Source organism: Oncorhynchus keta, chromosome 24, assembly GCF_023373465.1.
Source record: "Oncorhynchus keta strain PuntledgeMale-10-30-2019 chromosome 24, Oket_V2, whole genome shotgun sequence".
In the NCBI taxonomy this organism is placed as follows: domain Eukaryota; kingdom Metazoa; phylum Chordata; class Actinopteri; order Salmoniformes; family Salmonidae; genus Oncorhynchus; species Oncorhynchus keta.
In genome coordinates this window covers 42,742,466-42,761,893 of record NC_068444.1, presented here as the reverse complement: position 1 = coordinate 42,761,893, position 19,428 = coordinate 42,742,466, and the positions used below count along the sequence as shown (strand labels likewise).

Below are 19,428 nucleotides of genomic sequence, written 5' to 3'. Positions count from 1 at the left end.
TTTCTAAAGACTGTTGACATCTAGTGGAAGCCGTAGGAAGTGCCACTTGACTCCATAGACACTGTGTATTCAGTAGGCCAAGCTTTGAAAATCTACAAACCTCAGATTTCCCACTTCCTGTTTGGATTTTTCTCAGGTTTTCGCCTGCCATATGAGTTCTGTTATACTCACAGACATAATTCAAACAGTTAGAAACTTCAATGTGTTTTTTTATCCAATACTAATAATAGTATGCATACAGTGGGGAGAACAAGTATTTGATACACTGCCGACTTTGCAGGTTTTCCCACTTACAAAGCATGTAGAGGTCTGTCATTTTTATACATGGGTTCAACTGTGAGAGACGGAATCTAAAACAAAAATCCAGAAAATCAGTGTGTGATTTTTAAGTAATTAATTTGCATTTTATTTCATGACATAAGTATTTGATACATCAGAAAAGCAGAACTTAATATTTGGTACAGAAACCTTTGTTTGCAATTACAGAGATCATACGTTTCCTGTAGTTCTTGACCAGGGTTGCACACCCTGCAGCAGGTTTTCGTGAAAATGTTGCCTGCTGCCAGCAGAGCCTAGCATAGCATCATGCCATGATAAACTTACACATGCTTGTCTAGCGATGGCTGTAACGCATATTTTGAAAATCTGAGATGACAGTGTTGTTAACAAAAGGCTAAGATTGTGTTTGAATATAGTTATTTCATTTCATTTGCGATTTTCATGAATAGGAAAAGTTGCGTTACGGTAATGCGCTTCAGGCTATGATTACGGGATTGCTAGTCGTTAAAGGAAAAACTAACAGGTTTGTGAGAGCCGGAATTCTTACTGGTTGGTAGGTGATCAAATACTTATGTCATGCAATAAGATGCAAATGAATTATTTCAAAATCATACAATGTGATTTTCTGGATTTTTGTTTTAGATTCCGTCTCTCACAGTTGAAGTGTACCTATGATAAAAATTACAGACCTCCACATGCTTTGTAAGTAGGAAACATTGCTGATTTTGCAGGTTATCAAATACTTGTTCTCCCCACTGTATATGTCTTAATTTCCCCAAATTATAGACTCTTGGCTTTCATTTGACACCCAATCTGATATTATATGTTGGTCCTCATAGGTCATTTACGCGTAAATGCCATTTGTCTATTTATTAGTAATATTCAATTTTGTTAACCTTGTGTTTTACTGGAGACTGCTACCTAATGAAAGATGTGATGGCAGCGCAAGTTTATCCACATGCTGTGTTTGTATAGAAATGTAATGGTATGTATAGTCTGTTAGCTAGGAGGCACGGGTCTGTACTCCAACCTGTCTTTGACATGTCAATGCAAATGAAGAAAATACTAACTTAAAAGGCCTCTTTAGACTATTGACATGCACCCCAAATGAAGTCTTCCATACCTGTCACCCTGTGATGTCACAGGGCCTGAGAGTGGTAGGAAAGACGGTAATCTCGACGAAGCAACCTTCTGCTCCCCACAGGGGATTGTCATCAAAGGAGATACTGTCTTTGTGGCCGACACTGAAAACCATCTGATCAGAAAGGTAAGAAAGAGGGTGCCCAATAATGTCCTTTCGCCTTTTTATTGGCAAAAGATCTGATCTAATTGGTCAAAAGACCAATACTTCCAAATAGAACCTCCTCAGACTCTTTAATCTTTATTACTGTCCAATCTCTCGCTCACTCTCGCTCTCAGATTGACTTGTTAGAGGGACAGGTCAGCACCCTGGCAGGAGTGGGATTTCAAGGCACAGACATGGAGGGAGGGGCCATGGGACCCCAGCAGCCTATCAGCTCACCCTGGGACTTGGCCCTTGGGACTGCAGGTAAGTCTAGAGCCAACTTACTGGTAGGTCTCCGCTTAGAATGGATTTAAATTGATCCAACTTGGGGTGACTAAGTACCAAATTAAATACGACAGATTCAGAACCACTGGGTCTATACTTGTGAACATTAGGTACTTTTTTTTCATCTCAAAATGCGCATCAACCAATCAGTCATTGGACGTATTTGCACATGATAAAATGCTACATATTAGCTGTTCCCATAACATAACCTGGCTCATTTAGCCTTATGCTAACCTGACCAGGTGGCAGTGATCATGTCTGGTAACACATTCTGCATCATTTAATTACAAACGTGATCAAACACGTTTTATTGGAAATGGCCTTAACAGAAGTCAAACGGCACGATATGCTATTCAGAATTACTAAAACGCGCCAGATTTCAACTGAACCAATAGCTCACAGCCTGGCTCCAGGTACTTTTCACCGTTTGCGGCCCAGGTGAGATATTGTTTTTCTTCCTGTGAAATGTACAATTATATTTATTGTGATAGTGTGTTGCGAAAGGAAGTGCAGCCAAACCTTGTAAATACAACTATTATATCAACAAAAAAAGCACACGAGTTTGGAACTCAGTTGTCCTTAAAAAAAAATATGACAAAAATAAGCATCCCTCGAAGTAACTTGATGTTAAATAGTCAGCTTGTGTTCCTAAAAAATTGACATTTTTATTATGCATTGGGTGCGTAACCCATTAGGGGATCCACCCACACAGCCAGCACCGTCAATAAATAAGGGATATTGGCCAAAAATAATAATTAATGGCCTATAACAAAATACAAAAATAAGTTTTTGTTTCGATGTGTAGCATATGTTAAACTTTTATAGACTATTGTTTTATTGGTTTTTACTTTCCTAAAACAATAAATGTCCATGTCCTGGTTCAGCTGTCGGGGATTTGAGCACTAAGTGCATCAGGGCATTGCATGCATAGACTTAGGCGTACACTATATGATATTAATGTTTCAAAACGAAATATAAAGGAAGAGAAGCTTAAGCCTAGCCCAGAGAGCAAGATATGGAGATATGCAGGCGGCATGCTACGACACCGACATGCATTTCTTTATCCTTGTCAGATAGGCTACTGCTAAATGGAAATAGGCATAGACTAATTTATTCATTTTCAATATGAATATTTTTTATAAAGATAAGCATTATAATGTTAGATTATAGAAGTAACTCTGGTAGCACTAAAACATTCTTCATCAACTCAAGTTCAATTGTCAGTCAATTGGAGCGCCAGTGAGTACTGCCTTCATATCCTTGTGGTCCTTCTGTAGCTCAGTTGGTAGAGCATGGCGCTTGTAACGCCAGGTTAGTGGGTTCGATTCCCGGGACCACCCATACGTAGAATGTATGCACACATGACTGTAAGTCGCTTTGGATAAAAGCGTCTGCTAAATGGCATATATTATTATTATTATTATATCATAGGCCTGCAGTATAATAGGCTAATAACCACACCATACCTTCACTAAAGTTTCTGAACTTTATTAGGGTAAAATCAAAAGTAAGTCAAAACATTACTTATAGGAAAAATACAAACAGGATGGTATATTGTGACAAATACAACATTACAGTTGGACTTCATTTGGCCAAAGAAAATGGCTCAACAGAATGAAACACAACACTTGGGAACTGGTTTAAACCTTCACAAAGTTTTGAACAGGCAATATTGCACCAATTATCAAGAAATGCTACTGCCGCTACCATTTAGCCAACAAAAAAATTATTAAGAGAATGAAACAAAACACATTTAGCATCTTTAAAGAACTGGAACGTGATTAATAAAGGGCTCCCGAGTGGCGCAGTGGTCCAAGGCACTGCATCTCAGTGCTAGAGGTGTCATTAAACTGGCAGCGATTGGGAGTCCCATAGGGCGGCGCACAATTGGCCCAGCGTCGTCCAGGTTTGGCTGGTGTAGGTCGTCATTGTGAATAAGAATTTGTTCTTAACTGACTTGCCTAGTTAAATAAAGGTCAACATATTTTTTTAAGTGAACATGCCTACAATAACAAGGATACAAGGCTACTGTGCAAATCGCTAGGAGGTGGATGTAATTTGTGATTTTTTTTTTTTTCATATTTAAAATAATTTGTTTTATTATTCTAACAATGATCCAATTATTATATATGAAAGGAGTGAGAGAATGGTACTGATGTGCTGATGTGCAAAATCGGGACATACGATATGCAGCTCTGGACAATTTGGCCATCTGCAATTTTATTTGTTTCTTTAAAAAAAATGTATTGTCCTTAAACAATTGTTAGGTTCTGACAAACACCGTGAAAAACTAACGGACAACTAGTCAAAGCTCAAACCACGTTTATTCACCCACTGGGTCAAACAGCTGATAAGACAAAGATGTGTTTACACAAGCACATATATTTATACCCTCCCCCTAGGCAGAGTCCACTCCTTGCAACAAATACATCTCTGTTGCTAGGCAGGAACTGAAGTGGTGACTGTTCCTTCTCACTTAATTTGACATGACCTCGGCCCCCATTTCTCACTGCTTCCTAACTCACGGCTGTCCTACCCTTATCAGTGACTGAAACCAGACGTTTTCGTTAGGAAAATATGACTCTGTACAACGTGACGGTCGGGGCTAGGCTACAGTACTAAGAACATTTCCACACCCTAATTGTAGTCAAACCAATACCCAAACAGAGATTCAGTGAAAATAAAAATCTCATTGATTTATCAAGACCAGTCCCCATGCTTGTCTCAGAGCAGCGGGAAAATGTGCTGAAATAGTTATTATTATTTGACCACACGCGAGTAGACAAATGCTTCAAATCCTATTGCCTCTAACTTCAATATGCTTATTTAATTTTTAAAAAGACCTACACCACTTAACAGCACATTACTCAACACTAGTGAGACTCATGTCGCATACAGTAAATAAATAAAAAAATGTTCAATGATGTGACTCTCCGCCAATTATTAAATTTAGAGGATTGGAGGATTCTAAATTAATATCTAAGGGGCATTTTTCGTTAGGGCAAATCTGATATGTGAGAATATCTAAGGAGTTTTTATATCATTTGATTTATAATCGCTTTGTTTAAAAATAATGATATTTTGGAGATGATTTTGTTTCCGAAAGTGAGCAAGAAAAAGGACATTCTTACTAATTTGTCAATTAAAGCCAGTTTGTTATTTTAAATGATTTATCTCTGTTTTTAGAGGGAGAGAAACCAAAAGCCCACCGTTGCCTTATTTTTATAGTTTGGGATTTACAAATGTGCGCTTCTCATGTAATTTTTTGTAAGTAATATGCTACAGTCCAGTTACAGATTGTTCTGATCAAGTAGAAACAAAAAAATAAGTCTCTCAAGACCGAGAACTAGCAATTATTACACTATTGTTCAGGAGGAACGGAAAACTTCATGTCAATTCATAAACCATGTCCCATCAAATCTCTTCTCAACTATTTTGCAATCTATATGGCTCTCTGCAAATAATTACATTTAGAGGATTCTAAATTGTTTATTTAAAAAATAACGATATTTTGGAGATCATTTTGTTTTCAAAGACATCCTGGCCAGCCAAAACCCTCCGGATGACGCTGGGCCAATTATACGTCACCTCATGGGTGTCCCGGTCGTGGCCGGCACGGTATCGAACCAGCATCTGTAGCAACGCCGTTTGCACTGCGATGCAGTGTCTTAGACCGCAGCGCCACTCAGGAGACCCCATACACAAAGTTTTTAGTGCTAATCAATTGCCGTGCACAAAGTATCAAAATACAGAGAGGTGTTGGTAAGAGTCTATTGTCCTGCTAATAGCCAATAATGGGGCTGCACAACGTGACTGGTTGGGAGTTCAATATAATTGAACAGTTTAATTTATCTTAGAATAAAAACCTTATGCTCATCCTCGGGTGTCAAAGCAAGACGCAGACTACAAGCCTTAATTAACTGTACTGTATCACCCAGAAAGCCATATGTATTGATGCGCTTTAACAAGATTATGATGATATATGGTAAAACAAAACCCCTACTGTCCTGGGAGGAAACCCTCTCTAGACTCCATAGATTGGAGCACTGCACCCTCCCCTCACTTTGTGCTCTCTCTCTCTCTCCTAGCCTTTCCGAATCATCGTTAGAACTATTGATAACTTATTCAACACAAATTTAGAATGACAGACTCAACGTGAAGCACTATCACTCAAATTCAAGACCCTTAACTTAGCACACGCCGACTGTGGCAGATTGTACATTTACAGACAGAGGGAAATATACACTACTGTTCAAAAGTTTGGGGTCACTTAGAAATGTTCTTTTGAAAGAAAAGCCCATTTTTTTTTGTCCATTTAAAATAACATTGAATTGATCAGACATGCAGTGTAGACATTGTTTAATGTTGTAATTGACTATTGTAGCTGGAAATGGCTGATTTTTAGTTGAATATCTACATAGGTGTAAAGACGCCCATTATCAGCAACCATCACTCCTGTGTTCCAATGGCACGTTGTGTTAGGTAATCCAAGTTGATAATTTTAAAAGGGAAATTGACATTAGAAAACCCTTTTGCAATTATGTTAGCACAACTGAAAACTGTTGCCCTGATTTAAAGAAGCAATAAAACTGGCCTTCTTTAGACTAGTTGAGTATCTGGAGCATCAGCGTTTGTGGGTTCGATTACAGGCTCAAAATGGCCAGAAACGAATAACTTTCTGCTGAAACTTGTCAGTCTATTCTAAAATATATTCAATAAAACATTTTCCTCATCAATCTACACATAATACCCCATAATGACAAAGTGAAAATAGGGTTTTAGAGTATTTTGCTAATGTATAAAACAGAAATGCCTTATTTACATAAGTATTCAGACCCTTTGCTATGAGACTTGAATTTCAGCTCAGGTGCATCCTGCTTCCATTGATCATCCTTGAGATGTTTCTACAACTTGATTGGAGTCCACCTGTGGTAAATTCAATTGATTGGACATGATTTGGAAAAGGCACACACCTGTCTATATAAGGTCCCACATTTGACAGTGCATGTCAGAGCAAAAACCCAACCATGAAGTCGAAGGAATTGTCCATAGAGCTCCGAGACAGTATTGTTAAGGCACAGATCTGGGGAAGGGTACAAAAAATGATTCTGGTCCCCAAGAACACAGTTGCCTCCATCATTCTTAAATGAAAGAAGTTTGGAGACACAAAGTCTCTTCCTAGAGCTGGCTGCATGGCCAAACGTGCTTTTACACCTGCATTGTTTGCTGTTTGGGGTTTTAGGCTGGGTTTCTGTACAGCACTTTGAGATATCAGCTGATGTACGAAGGGCTATATAAATAAATCTGATTTGATTTGACTTAGCAATCGGGGGACCTGATGGTCACTCTGACAGAGGTCCAGAGTTCCTCTGTGGAGTTGGGAGAAGGTTATCCTTCTGGAAGCATCTCTGCAGCACTCCATGAATAAGGCCTTTATGGTAGAGTGGCCAGACAGAAGCTACTCCTAGGTAAAAGGCATATGACAGCCCGCTTGGAGATTGCCAAAAGGCACCTAAAGACTCTCAGACCATGAGAAACAAGATTTTCTGGTCTGATGACACCATGATTGAACTCTTTGGCCTGAATGCCAAGCGTCACATCTGGAGGAAACCTGGCACCATCCCTACGGTGAAGCATGGTGGTGGCAGCATCATGCTGTGGGGATGTTTTTCAGCGGCAGGGACTGGGAGACTAGTCAAGATCGAGGTAAAGATGAACGGAGCAAAGTACAGAGATGTCTTTGATTTTTTTTTTACGTATCCAGTGCGCTCAGGACCTCAAACTGGGACAAAGGTTCACCTTCCAACAGGACAACGATTATAAGCACACAGCCAAGACGATGCAGGAGTGGCTTTGGGACAAGTCTCTGAATGCCCCTGAGTGGCCCAGCTAGAGCCCGGACTTGAACCTGGTCAAACATCTCTGGAGAGACCTGAAAATAGCTGTGCAGTGACACTCCCCATCCAACCTAACAGAGCTTGAGAGGATCTGCAGAAAAGAATGAGAGAAACTCCCCAAATACAGGTGTGCCAAGCTTGAAGCATCATTCTCAAGAAGACTCGGCTGTAATCGCTGCCAAAGGTGCTTTAACAAAGTACTGAGTAAAGGGTCTGAATGCTTGTGTAAATTTGTTATTTCTGTTTTTTATTCTGACTAAATGTGCAGAAATGTCAAACTGTTTTTGATTTGTAATTATGGGGTATTGTGTGTAGATTGAGTTTAAAAAAATGATTTAATACATTTTGCAATAAAGCTGTAATGTAACAAAATATGGAAAAGGTCAATGGTCTGAATTCTTTCTGAATGTACTGTAGTAACTGTTTCATTTAGAAATACATGTTTCACATTGCAATAATGTCTGTGTATGTTTTGGCCAATTAATATTACAATGTAAAAAAACGAGTATATGGTCATTCCTGGTTTATTTGAGATGATTCTGAAATCAAACAACACAAACAATTTGATTTTTTTTTTCAGTGTCTAAAGGAAATATTGAATTACGAGAAAAGGAATAATGATTTGATTATTCAAATTTATTTTTGATTTCTGGTTCAACTTATCCTCTGTACGTTTTGGCCACTTAATATTCGGCTTCCAGACAACACAGAATGATACATGGGCCATTCTTCATGTTTTTGATCTTGCATATGAAATCGAATAAACAGAAGTGTTTTTTTTTTATATTTTTTTTTTAATCCAATTATTTGATGATTGACAGTCACTGTAGCTGGTCGTGACCAGTCCAAATTGGCCTAGGTCAATGAGACAGCCACTTTCACAACCGTATGCACTTTAACCTGTAGCCTATGCATTTTGCACACATCCAGCCTATACTGTCCATTGATTGGACTTTTTTATTTTGTGTGGTTATGCTGTGAAATGAATCTAATCCCTATATACTGAGTCAAAGAGATGGATCATTTAGAATTTTGTGACAAAACAGACCACAGATGGAAATAATGCACAGAGCAGACTACAAGAAAGACGCAACAGACTCAGACGACAACAACAAAGATGTTTGGTGTGCTTAGGAACAATGCACATAGCAAAGTACCGTGGTACATTCATCTTTGGTAGGAGACCAGCGATAAGCTGGTCACTTTCTCCTAACGCTTTCTGCGTAGTTTCCAGTCATGTTTTAGTCTCTTTACACTTGGTGGGTGATTTTGAATTGAGGAATGTTGTTTCAAAATTAACTATTTACATAATAGCAAAGGGGCCTACTGTTTGCTGCATGTTTTAGACTGCAGCATAACATCCCACAGATTGGGAAGCAGGAAGAGCCATATTACCACCAAGCTCTGTATTCTTGCCTCTACGTATTTTTTACAAAAAGACTTCACGATGGTTGAATGTAAAAGTTCGATGAACTGAATATATAGTCACCATATCTACATAATGTCTCTCATTCCCATCATATTCATAAATTGGAACCCAATAAGCAGTGACTCCATCTAAAACTACTTTATTTCACAATTGTGGGTTATATTGTGCTGCTTTTATAGTGCATCCTTTAATAATACTTTGATCACCACTCACTAATTGTTAATTTTCCAGTCTGAATTTCTGGATTCATACCTTTTAGGAATATTTTCTATATATTCTCCTTCGTAATCTGTTAGATACAATTCCCACCCCTTGACCATACACTAATAAGGCCTAAATGCACTGGCTACTTCACCCACCTGTCCACAATGAACATGCCAAAACCACTGACAACATTTTTGTATATGGGGATATATAGGTTTGTTTACCCCACTGGGGCCAAATAGCCAATATAGATCATTAAGGGATCTTCTAGTAGGTAGCATCTACCAATAACATTGGTACGTTTTACCCTGCGCAGTCTATATGACTTCAAACACATTTTTCGGTGAGGTCCTGCCCTGGAAGACCTGCCCTAAGACTCTTCCTCACCCAGAGCTATCCATTGATTTTTATTTAACTCGGCAAGTCAGTTAAGAACAAATTCTTATTTACAATGACGGCCTACCCTGGCCAAACCAGGACGACGCTGGGCCAATTGTGCACCGCCCTATGTGACTCCCAATCACGGCCAGATGTGATGCAGCCTAGATTCGAACCATGTACTGCAGTGAAGCCTTTTGCACTGAGATGCAGTGTCTTGATGGGCATGTCCCTTACACGGGTGACTCCAATCACCAAGACCACATCATAGAGATTCTTTGGGAGTCTTCTCATAGGTAGCACATAAACATGGGAATCAATCACACCGCCCGCTGTCTGTTTTGGTGGAGGCTTGTTGATGTATAGTCTCAACAAACTTCCCACCCCAGAACTATGTGCATACGATCTAGTTTTTTTTTATCTCCGGTGGAATCCTATACATAAGATACTTCTCTATCCCTAGAGCTATCCACTAATAAACTGGCCTCAGATTTAATAACAATGGTTCTAGCCACCAGTTACGGAGAGGATGCATCCACCTGTCACAAGCACACACAGGATTTTTCCTAAATGGCCATATTGCCGATTCGCTTAAACATTTTAACTTCACTCTCCACAGATACTTTGATTCAACAATCTCAAGGCTCACGACAGGTTGACAAACAGAATGGGTAGATGGCCCTTAAGGGGCACATGAGGAATTGGTAGGATACAAGCGTACCTTTATTTATTGGCTGCCCTCCTCCACTCCTGATTCTCCTTCCTCCCAAACCTCTTCCTTAAGCTTGAAATCCTGCTGAAAACGGCAATTAATAAGAAGACCAATATACAATAAACATTTATCATACAAAAGAGCCCAAACTCCCAGTGACGTTTCAAATATTTACTCAGAGAAGATGTACAGCTGAATACATACCTTGAATAAATTGCAGTGTCTACTTTATATTCTTAGCTCTCACCCCCTCCCTTCCACAAAGATGTACTTCAGTACTTTTCCATCACCCAGGATTTCTCATATCACAGGACTTCTTATCAGTCAGGAGAGGCATTGAGTTGTTGGGAGTGCACATTCCTACAGTCTATTGCAGTCCACTAAATAATTACACTCTTCTCGTACACAGAGCTGCAAGGAAATAAAAACTATTCTATTCATACTAAGAGGACATAATGATATAAAACAGTAATATAAAAGTCATTTACAATCTGTCAAGATAAAAAATAATAATAATAATAATAATAATAATTGGAGACTCAAAACCGAAACAAAAAAACTTTCATGCAAATACATTTACAGCAAGAGCAAATTATTTGAAAACGAATGCTTTTTTTCAGTTTTCCACCTTCCTATGTCTATCCTGCTCATTGATTTGGTTACGATGAATCGTCACTCCAAAACTAGTGGACCAATAAAGACTTATCTACTCCTCCCTCCAAGCCCTGCCTTCTCAGAAACATGTTTCCAAAACCATCGAAAACAACTGCCAGTGAAAGCAAAGATCCGAGTAACCTAACCAACGGTAGTAACTGCAGGCAAGCATGTAGGCGAAATCGATTCAATAGGTTACATTCAACAAGTACAGCACTGAAACAAATGACTGATGATTGGCTGAGAGAAATTGATGATAAAAAGATTTGGGTCTGTTTTGTTAGACTTCAGTGCGGGTTTTGACATTATTGATCATAGCCTGTTTCTGGAAAAACCTAGCTGTTATGGCTTTACACCCCCTGCTACATTGTGGATAAAGAGTTACAAATCTAACAGAACACAGAGGGTGGTCTTTAATGGAAGCCTCTCTAACAAAATCCAGGTAATATCAGGAATTCCCCTGGGCAGCTGTCTAGGCCCCTTACTTTTTTCAATCTTCACTAACGACATGCCACTGGCTTAGTTTTTTGTTAATCCACCTGTCATGTAAGATTTTGAAAATATGCTTTGCAGCGAAAGCAATCGAAGCGTTTTGTAAGTTTATCGATCGCTCAACAAAACATTATGAACACCTAGCATCAAGTAGCTTGGTCACAAATCAGAAAATAAATCAAATTAATCGTTTACCTTTGATCTTGGGATGTTTTCACTCACGAGACTCCCAGTTACACAATAAATGTTCATTTTGTTCCATAAAGATTATTTTTATATCCAAAATACCTCCGTTTGTTTGGTGCGTTATGTTCAGAAATCCACAGGAAAGAGCGGTCACGACAACGCAGACAAATTCCAAATAGTATCCGTCATGTCCACAGAAACATGTCAAACGTTTTTTATAATCAATCCTCTGGTTGTTTTTAATATATATAACCGATAATATATCAACCGCAACTGTCTTTTTCAGTAGGAGAGGGAAAGGCAATGGCTGCCCAAACTCTGTTGCGCCAAGCAAAACTCTGCTGGCACCCAGCCATACAATGACACAGTGTTATCTTTCTCGATCATTTTTCAAAATAAAAGCCTGAAACTATGTCTAAAGACTGTTGACACCTTGAGGAAGCGATGGGAAAAGGAATCTGGTTGATATCCCTTTAAAAGGAACAGAGGCAGGCTATGGAACAGAGTTTTCAAAATAGAAGCCACCTCCTGGTTTGATTTTCCTCAGGGTTTCGCCTGCAATATAAGACAATATTTTGACAGTTTTGGAAACTTTAGATTGTTTTTCTATCCTAATCTGTCAATTTATATGCATATTCTAGCATCTGGACCTGAGAAATAGGCTGTTTACTTTGGGAATGTTATTTATCCAAACATAAAAATAGTGCCCTCTAGCTTCAAGAGGTTAAACTCAGTTTCTCACAATTCCTGACATTTAATCTGAGTAAAAATTCCCTGCCTTTGGTCAGTTAGGGTCACCACTTTATTTTAAGAATGTGACATTTCAGAATAATAGTAGAGAATTATTTATTTCAGCTTTTATTTCTTTCATCAGATTCCCATTGTGTCAGAAGTTTACATACACTCAATTAGAATTTGGCAGCATTGCCTTTTAAATTGTTTAACTCGGGTCAAATGTTTCGGGTAGCCTTCCACAAGCTTCCCACAATAAGTTGGGTGAATTTTGTCCCATTCCTCCTGACAGAGCTGGTATGTAGGCCTCCTTACTCGCACAAGCTTTTTCAGTTCTGCCCACAAATTTTCTAAATGATTGAGGTCAGGGCTTTGTGATGGCCACTCCAATACCTTGACTTTGTTGTCCTTAAGCCATTTTGCCACAACTTTGGAAGTATGCTTGGGGTCATTGTCCATTTGGAAGACCCATTTGTGACCAAGCTTTAACTTCCTGACTGATGTCTTGAGATGTTTCTTCAATATATCCACATGATTTCCCTCCCTCATGATGCCATCTAGTTTGTGAAGTGCACCCAGTTCCTCCTGCAGCAAAGCACCCCCACAACATGATGCTGCCACCCCCGTGCTTCACGGTTGGGATGGTGTTCTTCAGCTTGCAAGCGTCCCCCTTTTTCCTCCAAACATAACGATGGCCAAACAGTTCTAATTTTGTTTCATCAAACCAGAGGACATTTCTCCAAAAGTACGATCTTCGTCCCCATGTGTAGTTGCAAATCGTAGTCTGGCTTTTTTTATGGCGGTTTTGGAGCAGTGGCTTCTTCCTTGCTAATCAGCCTTTCAGGTTATTTCAATATAGGACTTGTTTTACTGTGGATATATATACTTTTGTACCTGTTTCCTCCAGCATCTTCACAAGGTCCTTGTACTTTTCGTACAAAAGTACGTTAATCTCTAGGAGACAGAATGCATCTCCTTCCTGAGCGGTATGATGGCTGCGTGATCACATGGTGTTTATTCTTGCGTACTATTGTTTGTACAGATGAACGTGGTACCTTCAGGCGTTTGGAAATTGCTCCCAAGGATGAACCAGAATTGTGGAGGTCTACAATGTATTATCTGAGGTCTCGGATGATTTTCTTTTGATTTTCTCATGATGTTAAGCAGAGACGGCACTGAGTTTGAAGGTACGCCTTGAAATACATCCAACTTAGTGTATGTAAACTTCTGACCCACTGGAATTGTAAATTATAAGTGAAGTAATCTGTCTGTAAACAATTGTTGGAAAAATTACTTGTCATGCACAAAGTGATGTCCTAACCGACTTGCCAAACCTATAGTTTGTTAACAAGAAATTTGTGGAGTGGTTAAAAAACAAGTTTTAACAACTCCAATCTAAGTATATGTAAACTTATGACTTAAACTGTATGCGGATGACTCAACACGATACACGTCAGCTACCACAGCGACTGAAATGACTGCAACACTTAAACAGGGCTGCAGTTAGTTTCAGAATGGGTGCCAAAATAAGTTCATCCTAAATATTTCAAAAACTACAATAATTGTATTTGGGATAAATAATTCACCAAACCTCAACTAAATATTGTAATAAAGAATGTGGTAATTGACCAAGTTGAGGAGAGTAAACTGCTTGGAGTAACCCTGAACTGTAAACTGTCATGGTCAAAACATATTGATACAACACTATCTAGGATGGGGAGAAATCTGTCCATAATAAAGCACTGCTCTGCCTTCTGAACAACACTATCAACAAGGCAGGTCCTACAGGTCCTAGAGTTTTGTCGCACCTGGGCTACTGTTCAGTCCAGTGGTGAGGTGCCACAGAGAGACTTAGGACCATTGCAATTGGATCAGAACAGAGCAACATGGCTGGCCCTTGGATGGGCACATAGAGCTAACATTAATAATATGCATGTCTATCTCTCCTGGTTCAAAGTAGAGAGATTGACTTCATCACAACAGGCTCTGGGAGGCGCACAGTACTACATAGAGCCATGACTACATGGAACTATATTCCACATCAAGTAACTGACGCAGCAGTAAAATTATATTTAAAGAACAAACAAATACACCTTATGGAACAGTGGGGACTGTGTGAAATCTGTTGTGAATGTAATGTTTTTTTTATTTTTTTTTATGCATAACTGCTTTAATTTTGCTGGACCCCAGGAAGAGTAGCTTTTGATATCATTATTTTTGTTTACAATTCTACAAATGTTACTTTAGATTTGTTTTGTTATCTCAACATCCATCATTTCACTTTTCCTCAAATATTATTTTTTACATTTTCAACTTTATTTTTCATATTTACAATTTCTTTTATTTTGAATTCAATACTTAAGGTGTGAAATTGACCCCATAGAGATTTGCTAGCAAATATTACTCTGTTTAAGCTGATACGGGTAGCATGTGAGTATAGGGGAGATGTTTTGTGTCCTTGCTTGAATATAAAGGATTTATTTTTGACTATCCAATGACTAAAAGCAATAGTACGAGCTCTGAAATATTTGGGTCCTGTGTACTCAATGTCTTGTTGCAGATCTAAAGTATTCAAGTGTATGGCCCTGGTATATGCCTTGAATACTTTTAAAAAATCCATCTGTCCTTCCTGGTTATTTGAGGTAATCTCAGATCAAGTCAATGGATCTGTTAAAGAAAGGTGGATGTGTGATCAGGCAAGAGCAGTACAGTATAGCTCGGCTTTGCTCGATTCGGCTCGCTCAGTACTGTGAAAGGGGTATTTCTGTGTTACTTTCCAGGCGGTGAGGAGGATAACATGCTGTGGGTGGCCATGGCAGGGACACACCAGATCTGGGCTCTGTTCCTGGAAAATGGGAAGTTGCCTAAAAGAAGGTGAGTGACTGGCACATAATTGCTTTGTGCACTGGCAACTGTTTCAGGGCCAGATAATGTTGTTCTTCCATATATTCAGTTAGAATTAAGTAGGCTATTAGCTTCTATCTACCCCTTTTGGTGTTTTCAAATCTGTACGAGAACCCAATAATGTGACAGATCCACTGTCAGGGGAGCTTGCACCATATTGCTTAAGTAACAACAATCCAGTTCCTTAGGCTCAAACAATGGGGCTCCTGAGGCTAGGATTGGTTTACAGACCAATGTTGTGATATTTCACCATTCCTTCGATTTGACTAAGCTTTAGTGCCAGTGATGGATAATCATTTTATTTTGGATGGTTTTATATATTCATTGAGAGAGGACAGTGAAGAAGGGACAGGAAAGTTAGGCGATATTATGAGTCAGAAGGGCATGGGTCGGATTCGAGCCCATGCCGACTGGTATACATGTGTGCCAGGTTCCGCGGAACTAACCACTTGATCACATAGGCTACATACACATAGATGATAATATTAACCGCATGACAACTCCCTCCAGCGAGTCCAAAGCGGGGACGTGTGTGCGCTTCGCCGGCAGTGGCAACGAAGAGAACCGCAACAACTCCTACCCCCAAAAGGCTGGCTTTGCCCAGCCCTCGGGCCTGGCCCCCGCTCCGGAGGAGCCCTGGGGGTGTCTGTACGTGGCCGACAGTGAGAGCAGCACTGTGCGCTCCCTGGCTCTGAAGGACGGCGCTGTCAAACTGCTGGTGGGGGGCGAGAGAGACCCTCTGGTGAGTCAGTCCTGTGATGGAACGGTTAGGGGGGCTCAAGGTAAAAGATACCCCTAACCTCACATTACCATAACCCCAATCTTAACCTTAACCCTTAGGGGGAGGGAAAAATATCTATGCCCATATCAGTGGTTAGGGGTAACCCATAGACAATACAGCAAGAACAATAGTCTTCTATATCTGTGGGGTAACCTCTACTTATTCTTAGAGGTATTTCTGAGCGTCAAGGATTGGGACACAGGGTTGTATGTTTTGCTTTTTTCCTCATGAATCCAAAATTAAAACCAAACCAAAGTTTCTGGGCACAATCTAGTTGCAACCCCAATGGAATCCGCTGGTCATTTTTATCTCAATTTATCATCAATATATTAGTATCAATGTCAACTGGGGACTCTCCATGGTTCAAGTGTTGCAGTTCCAGTTCCCCACACTTAGTAGAATGACACCACCTCTAGACACTGATCCAGGGTCAGAGAAGTTTCAACCCCCTTTCAACTAAAGATGAAGATTTATACTTTTAAGCTGATCCTTGATGTTAGGCTGTTCTCTCCTGAGCCCGACAAACACTACACAGTAGGGGTGCATCCCAAATGGCACCTATGGGCCTTGTTCTCTCTAAATAGGGTGAGGGTACAGGAGGCTGGTGAAGGGTGAACTTGATTCCAGGCTGTCACTCAGCGCTCTGTGAGGCATTGCTTACCTCCCTCTAATCACACCCAGTTTATGTTCCTCTCAGCACTTTGTCTTCCTCCCCACAGATCTGGTTCTTTATAAAGGAAGGAGAAACCATATTGTGCCATAGGGGTTATGATTTAATTGGAGCAGTGGCTGAATTATTACAGCATTTGTCGTGACAAGATTTGAAAAGCATTACTAGCGCCATGTAACATTTGTTGCAAGTTTAGTTGACAGTCGTGGCAAGTTTCCAAACCTTTTGAAATTATTAATATCTTTATAATGGGCGTGTTATCCAATCATTTTGATTTATTGAGCATGCTCACAAGGAGATTATATGGCTATTTATTTAAATTCCCGAAATTCCACTACAGTCAAACCAATATGATTCCTTTGTTGCGTCACTCTTGTTTTCTGAAGCAGAAGATGAAAATAAATTGGATTTAATAATATACATCCTTTTTCGCCTAAAATGACATACCCAAAGCTCAGGATCTGAAGCAAGGATATGCATATTATTGATACCATTTGAGGTTTGTGGTAATGTGAAATGAATGCAGGAGAATATAACACATTAAATCTTGTACAAGATAATACAAAGCAAAAACCATGTTTTTTTGTATTTTTTTTGTACCATCTTTGAAATGCAAGAGAAAGGCCATAATGTATTATTCCAGCCAAGGCACAATTTATATTTTGGCCACTTGTGTATGTGCAACATTTTAGACTGATCCAATGAACCTTTGCATTTCTGTTCAAAATGTTGTACTAAGGCTGGCCAAATGTGACTAATTGGTTACTTAATAAATGTTCATAAGTTCATAACTGTGCACTCCTCAAACAATAGCATGGTATTATTTCACTGTAATAGCTACTGTAAATTGGACAGTGCAGTTAGATTAACAATAATTTAAGCTTTCTGCCAATATCAGATATGTTTATGTCCTGGGAAATGTTGTTGTTAATTACATCCTCATGCTAATGTGATTAGCCTACGTTAGCTCAACCGTCCCATGGGGGACCCACCGATCCTGTAGAGTTAAAACTTCTTATGGCTTGGGGGCAGTATTTTGACGTCTGGATGAGAAGCATGTCCAAAGTAAACTGCCTGTTACTCAGGCCCAGAAGCTAGGATATGCATATAATTGGTAGATTTTGATAGAAAACACTCTAACATTTCCAAAACTGTTAAAATAATGTCTGACTATAACAGAACTGATACGGCAGGCAAAAACTTGAGGAAAATCCATCCAGGAAGTGGGATTTTTTTGATGTGGGCATTTTCAATTGAATGCCTATAGAGTATCTAATGGGTTAGGACCCAGATTGCAGTTCCTATGCCTTCCACTAGATGTCAACCGGCTTTAGACATTGTTTTAGGCTTGTTTTTTGAAATATGAAGAATGAGACCTTTCTGTCAGTGGACTGTAGAATCATGCAGTGCTGGTTTGTTCGTGTGACCGATTACGTGCCCTTCGTTGTTTTTCCTTTCTATTGAATACGCTATTGTCCAGTTTAAATATTATTGATTATTTAGACAATTGACAACCTGAGGATTAATTATAAACATCGTTTGACATGTTTCAACAAACTTTACCGGTACTATTAGGATGTATTCGTCTGCATGTTTTCACCTCCTTTGAGCCAGTGGATTACTGAACAAAACACGCCAACAAAACAGTTTTTGGGATATAAAGAGGGACTTTATTGAACAAAATGAACATGTATTGTGTAGCTGGGACTCTTGTGACTGCAACCATATGAAGATCTTCAAAGGTAAGTGATACATTTTATAGCTAATTCTGACTTTTGTAATTAATTTACTTGGTTGTAAAATGTTTGTATGTTTTTGTATGCGGGGAGCTGTCCTCAAAATCGCATGGTATGCTTTCGCCGTAAAGCCTTTTTGAAATCTGACAGAGCGGCTGGATTAACAAGAAGTTCCTCTTTAAACCACTGTATAACACTTGTATTTTTTATGAATGTTTATTATGACTTTCTGTATTTTGGATTTGGCGCTCTGCAATTTCACTGGATGTTGTCGAGGAGGGTCGCTAGCAGAACATCTGCGCCAGAAAGGTTAAACCTACTTTCTTCAAAGTAGCCACCCTTTGCAATGATGACAGCTTTGCACGCTCTTGGCATTTTCTCAACCATCTTCATGAGGTAGTCACTGGGAATGCATTTCAATTAACTCGTGTGCCTTGTTAATTTGTGGAATTTATTTTCTTAATGCGTTTGAGCCATTCAGTTGTGTTATGATAAGGTAGGGGTGGTGTACAGAAGATTTGGTAAAAGACCACGTCCATATTATTGCAAGAACAGCTCAAATAAGCATAGAGAAATGACAGTCCATCATTACTTTAACACATCAAGGTCAGTCAATCCTGAACATTTTAAGAACTTTGAAAGGTTCTTCAAGTGCAGTCGTAAAAAACATTAAGCACTATGATGAAACTGGCTCTCATAAGGACCACCACAGGAAAGGAAGACCCAGAGTTACCTCTGCTGAAGAGGATGACTTCATTAGAGTTACCCGCCTTAGAAATTGCAGCCCAAATAAATGCTTCACAA

The 19,428-nt window shown here is 39.3% G+C and overlaps 1 protein-coding gene across 1 annotated transcript in view; it reads left to right on the top strand.

Annotated features, from left to right (window-relative positions):
• nhlrc2 (NHL repeat containing 2) overlaps positions 1–19,428 on the top strand; it is a 43,745-nt gene that overhangs the window by 12,615 nt on the left and 11,702 nt on the right. The window contains exons 5-8 of the mRNA XM_035734826.1: positions 1,425–1,546; positions 1,699–1,828; positions 15,314–15,407; positions 15,948–16,179. Of these exons, the coding sequence (XP_035590719.1) occupies positions 1,425–1,546; positions 1,699–1,828; positions 15,314–15,407; positions 15,948–16,179 (578 nt within the window). The remainder of the gene's footprint in view (positions 1–1,424; positions 1,547–1,698; positions 1,829–15,313; positions 15,408–15,947; positions 16,180–19,428) is intronic.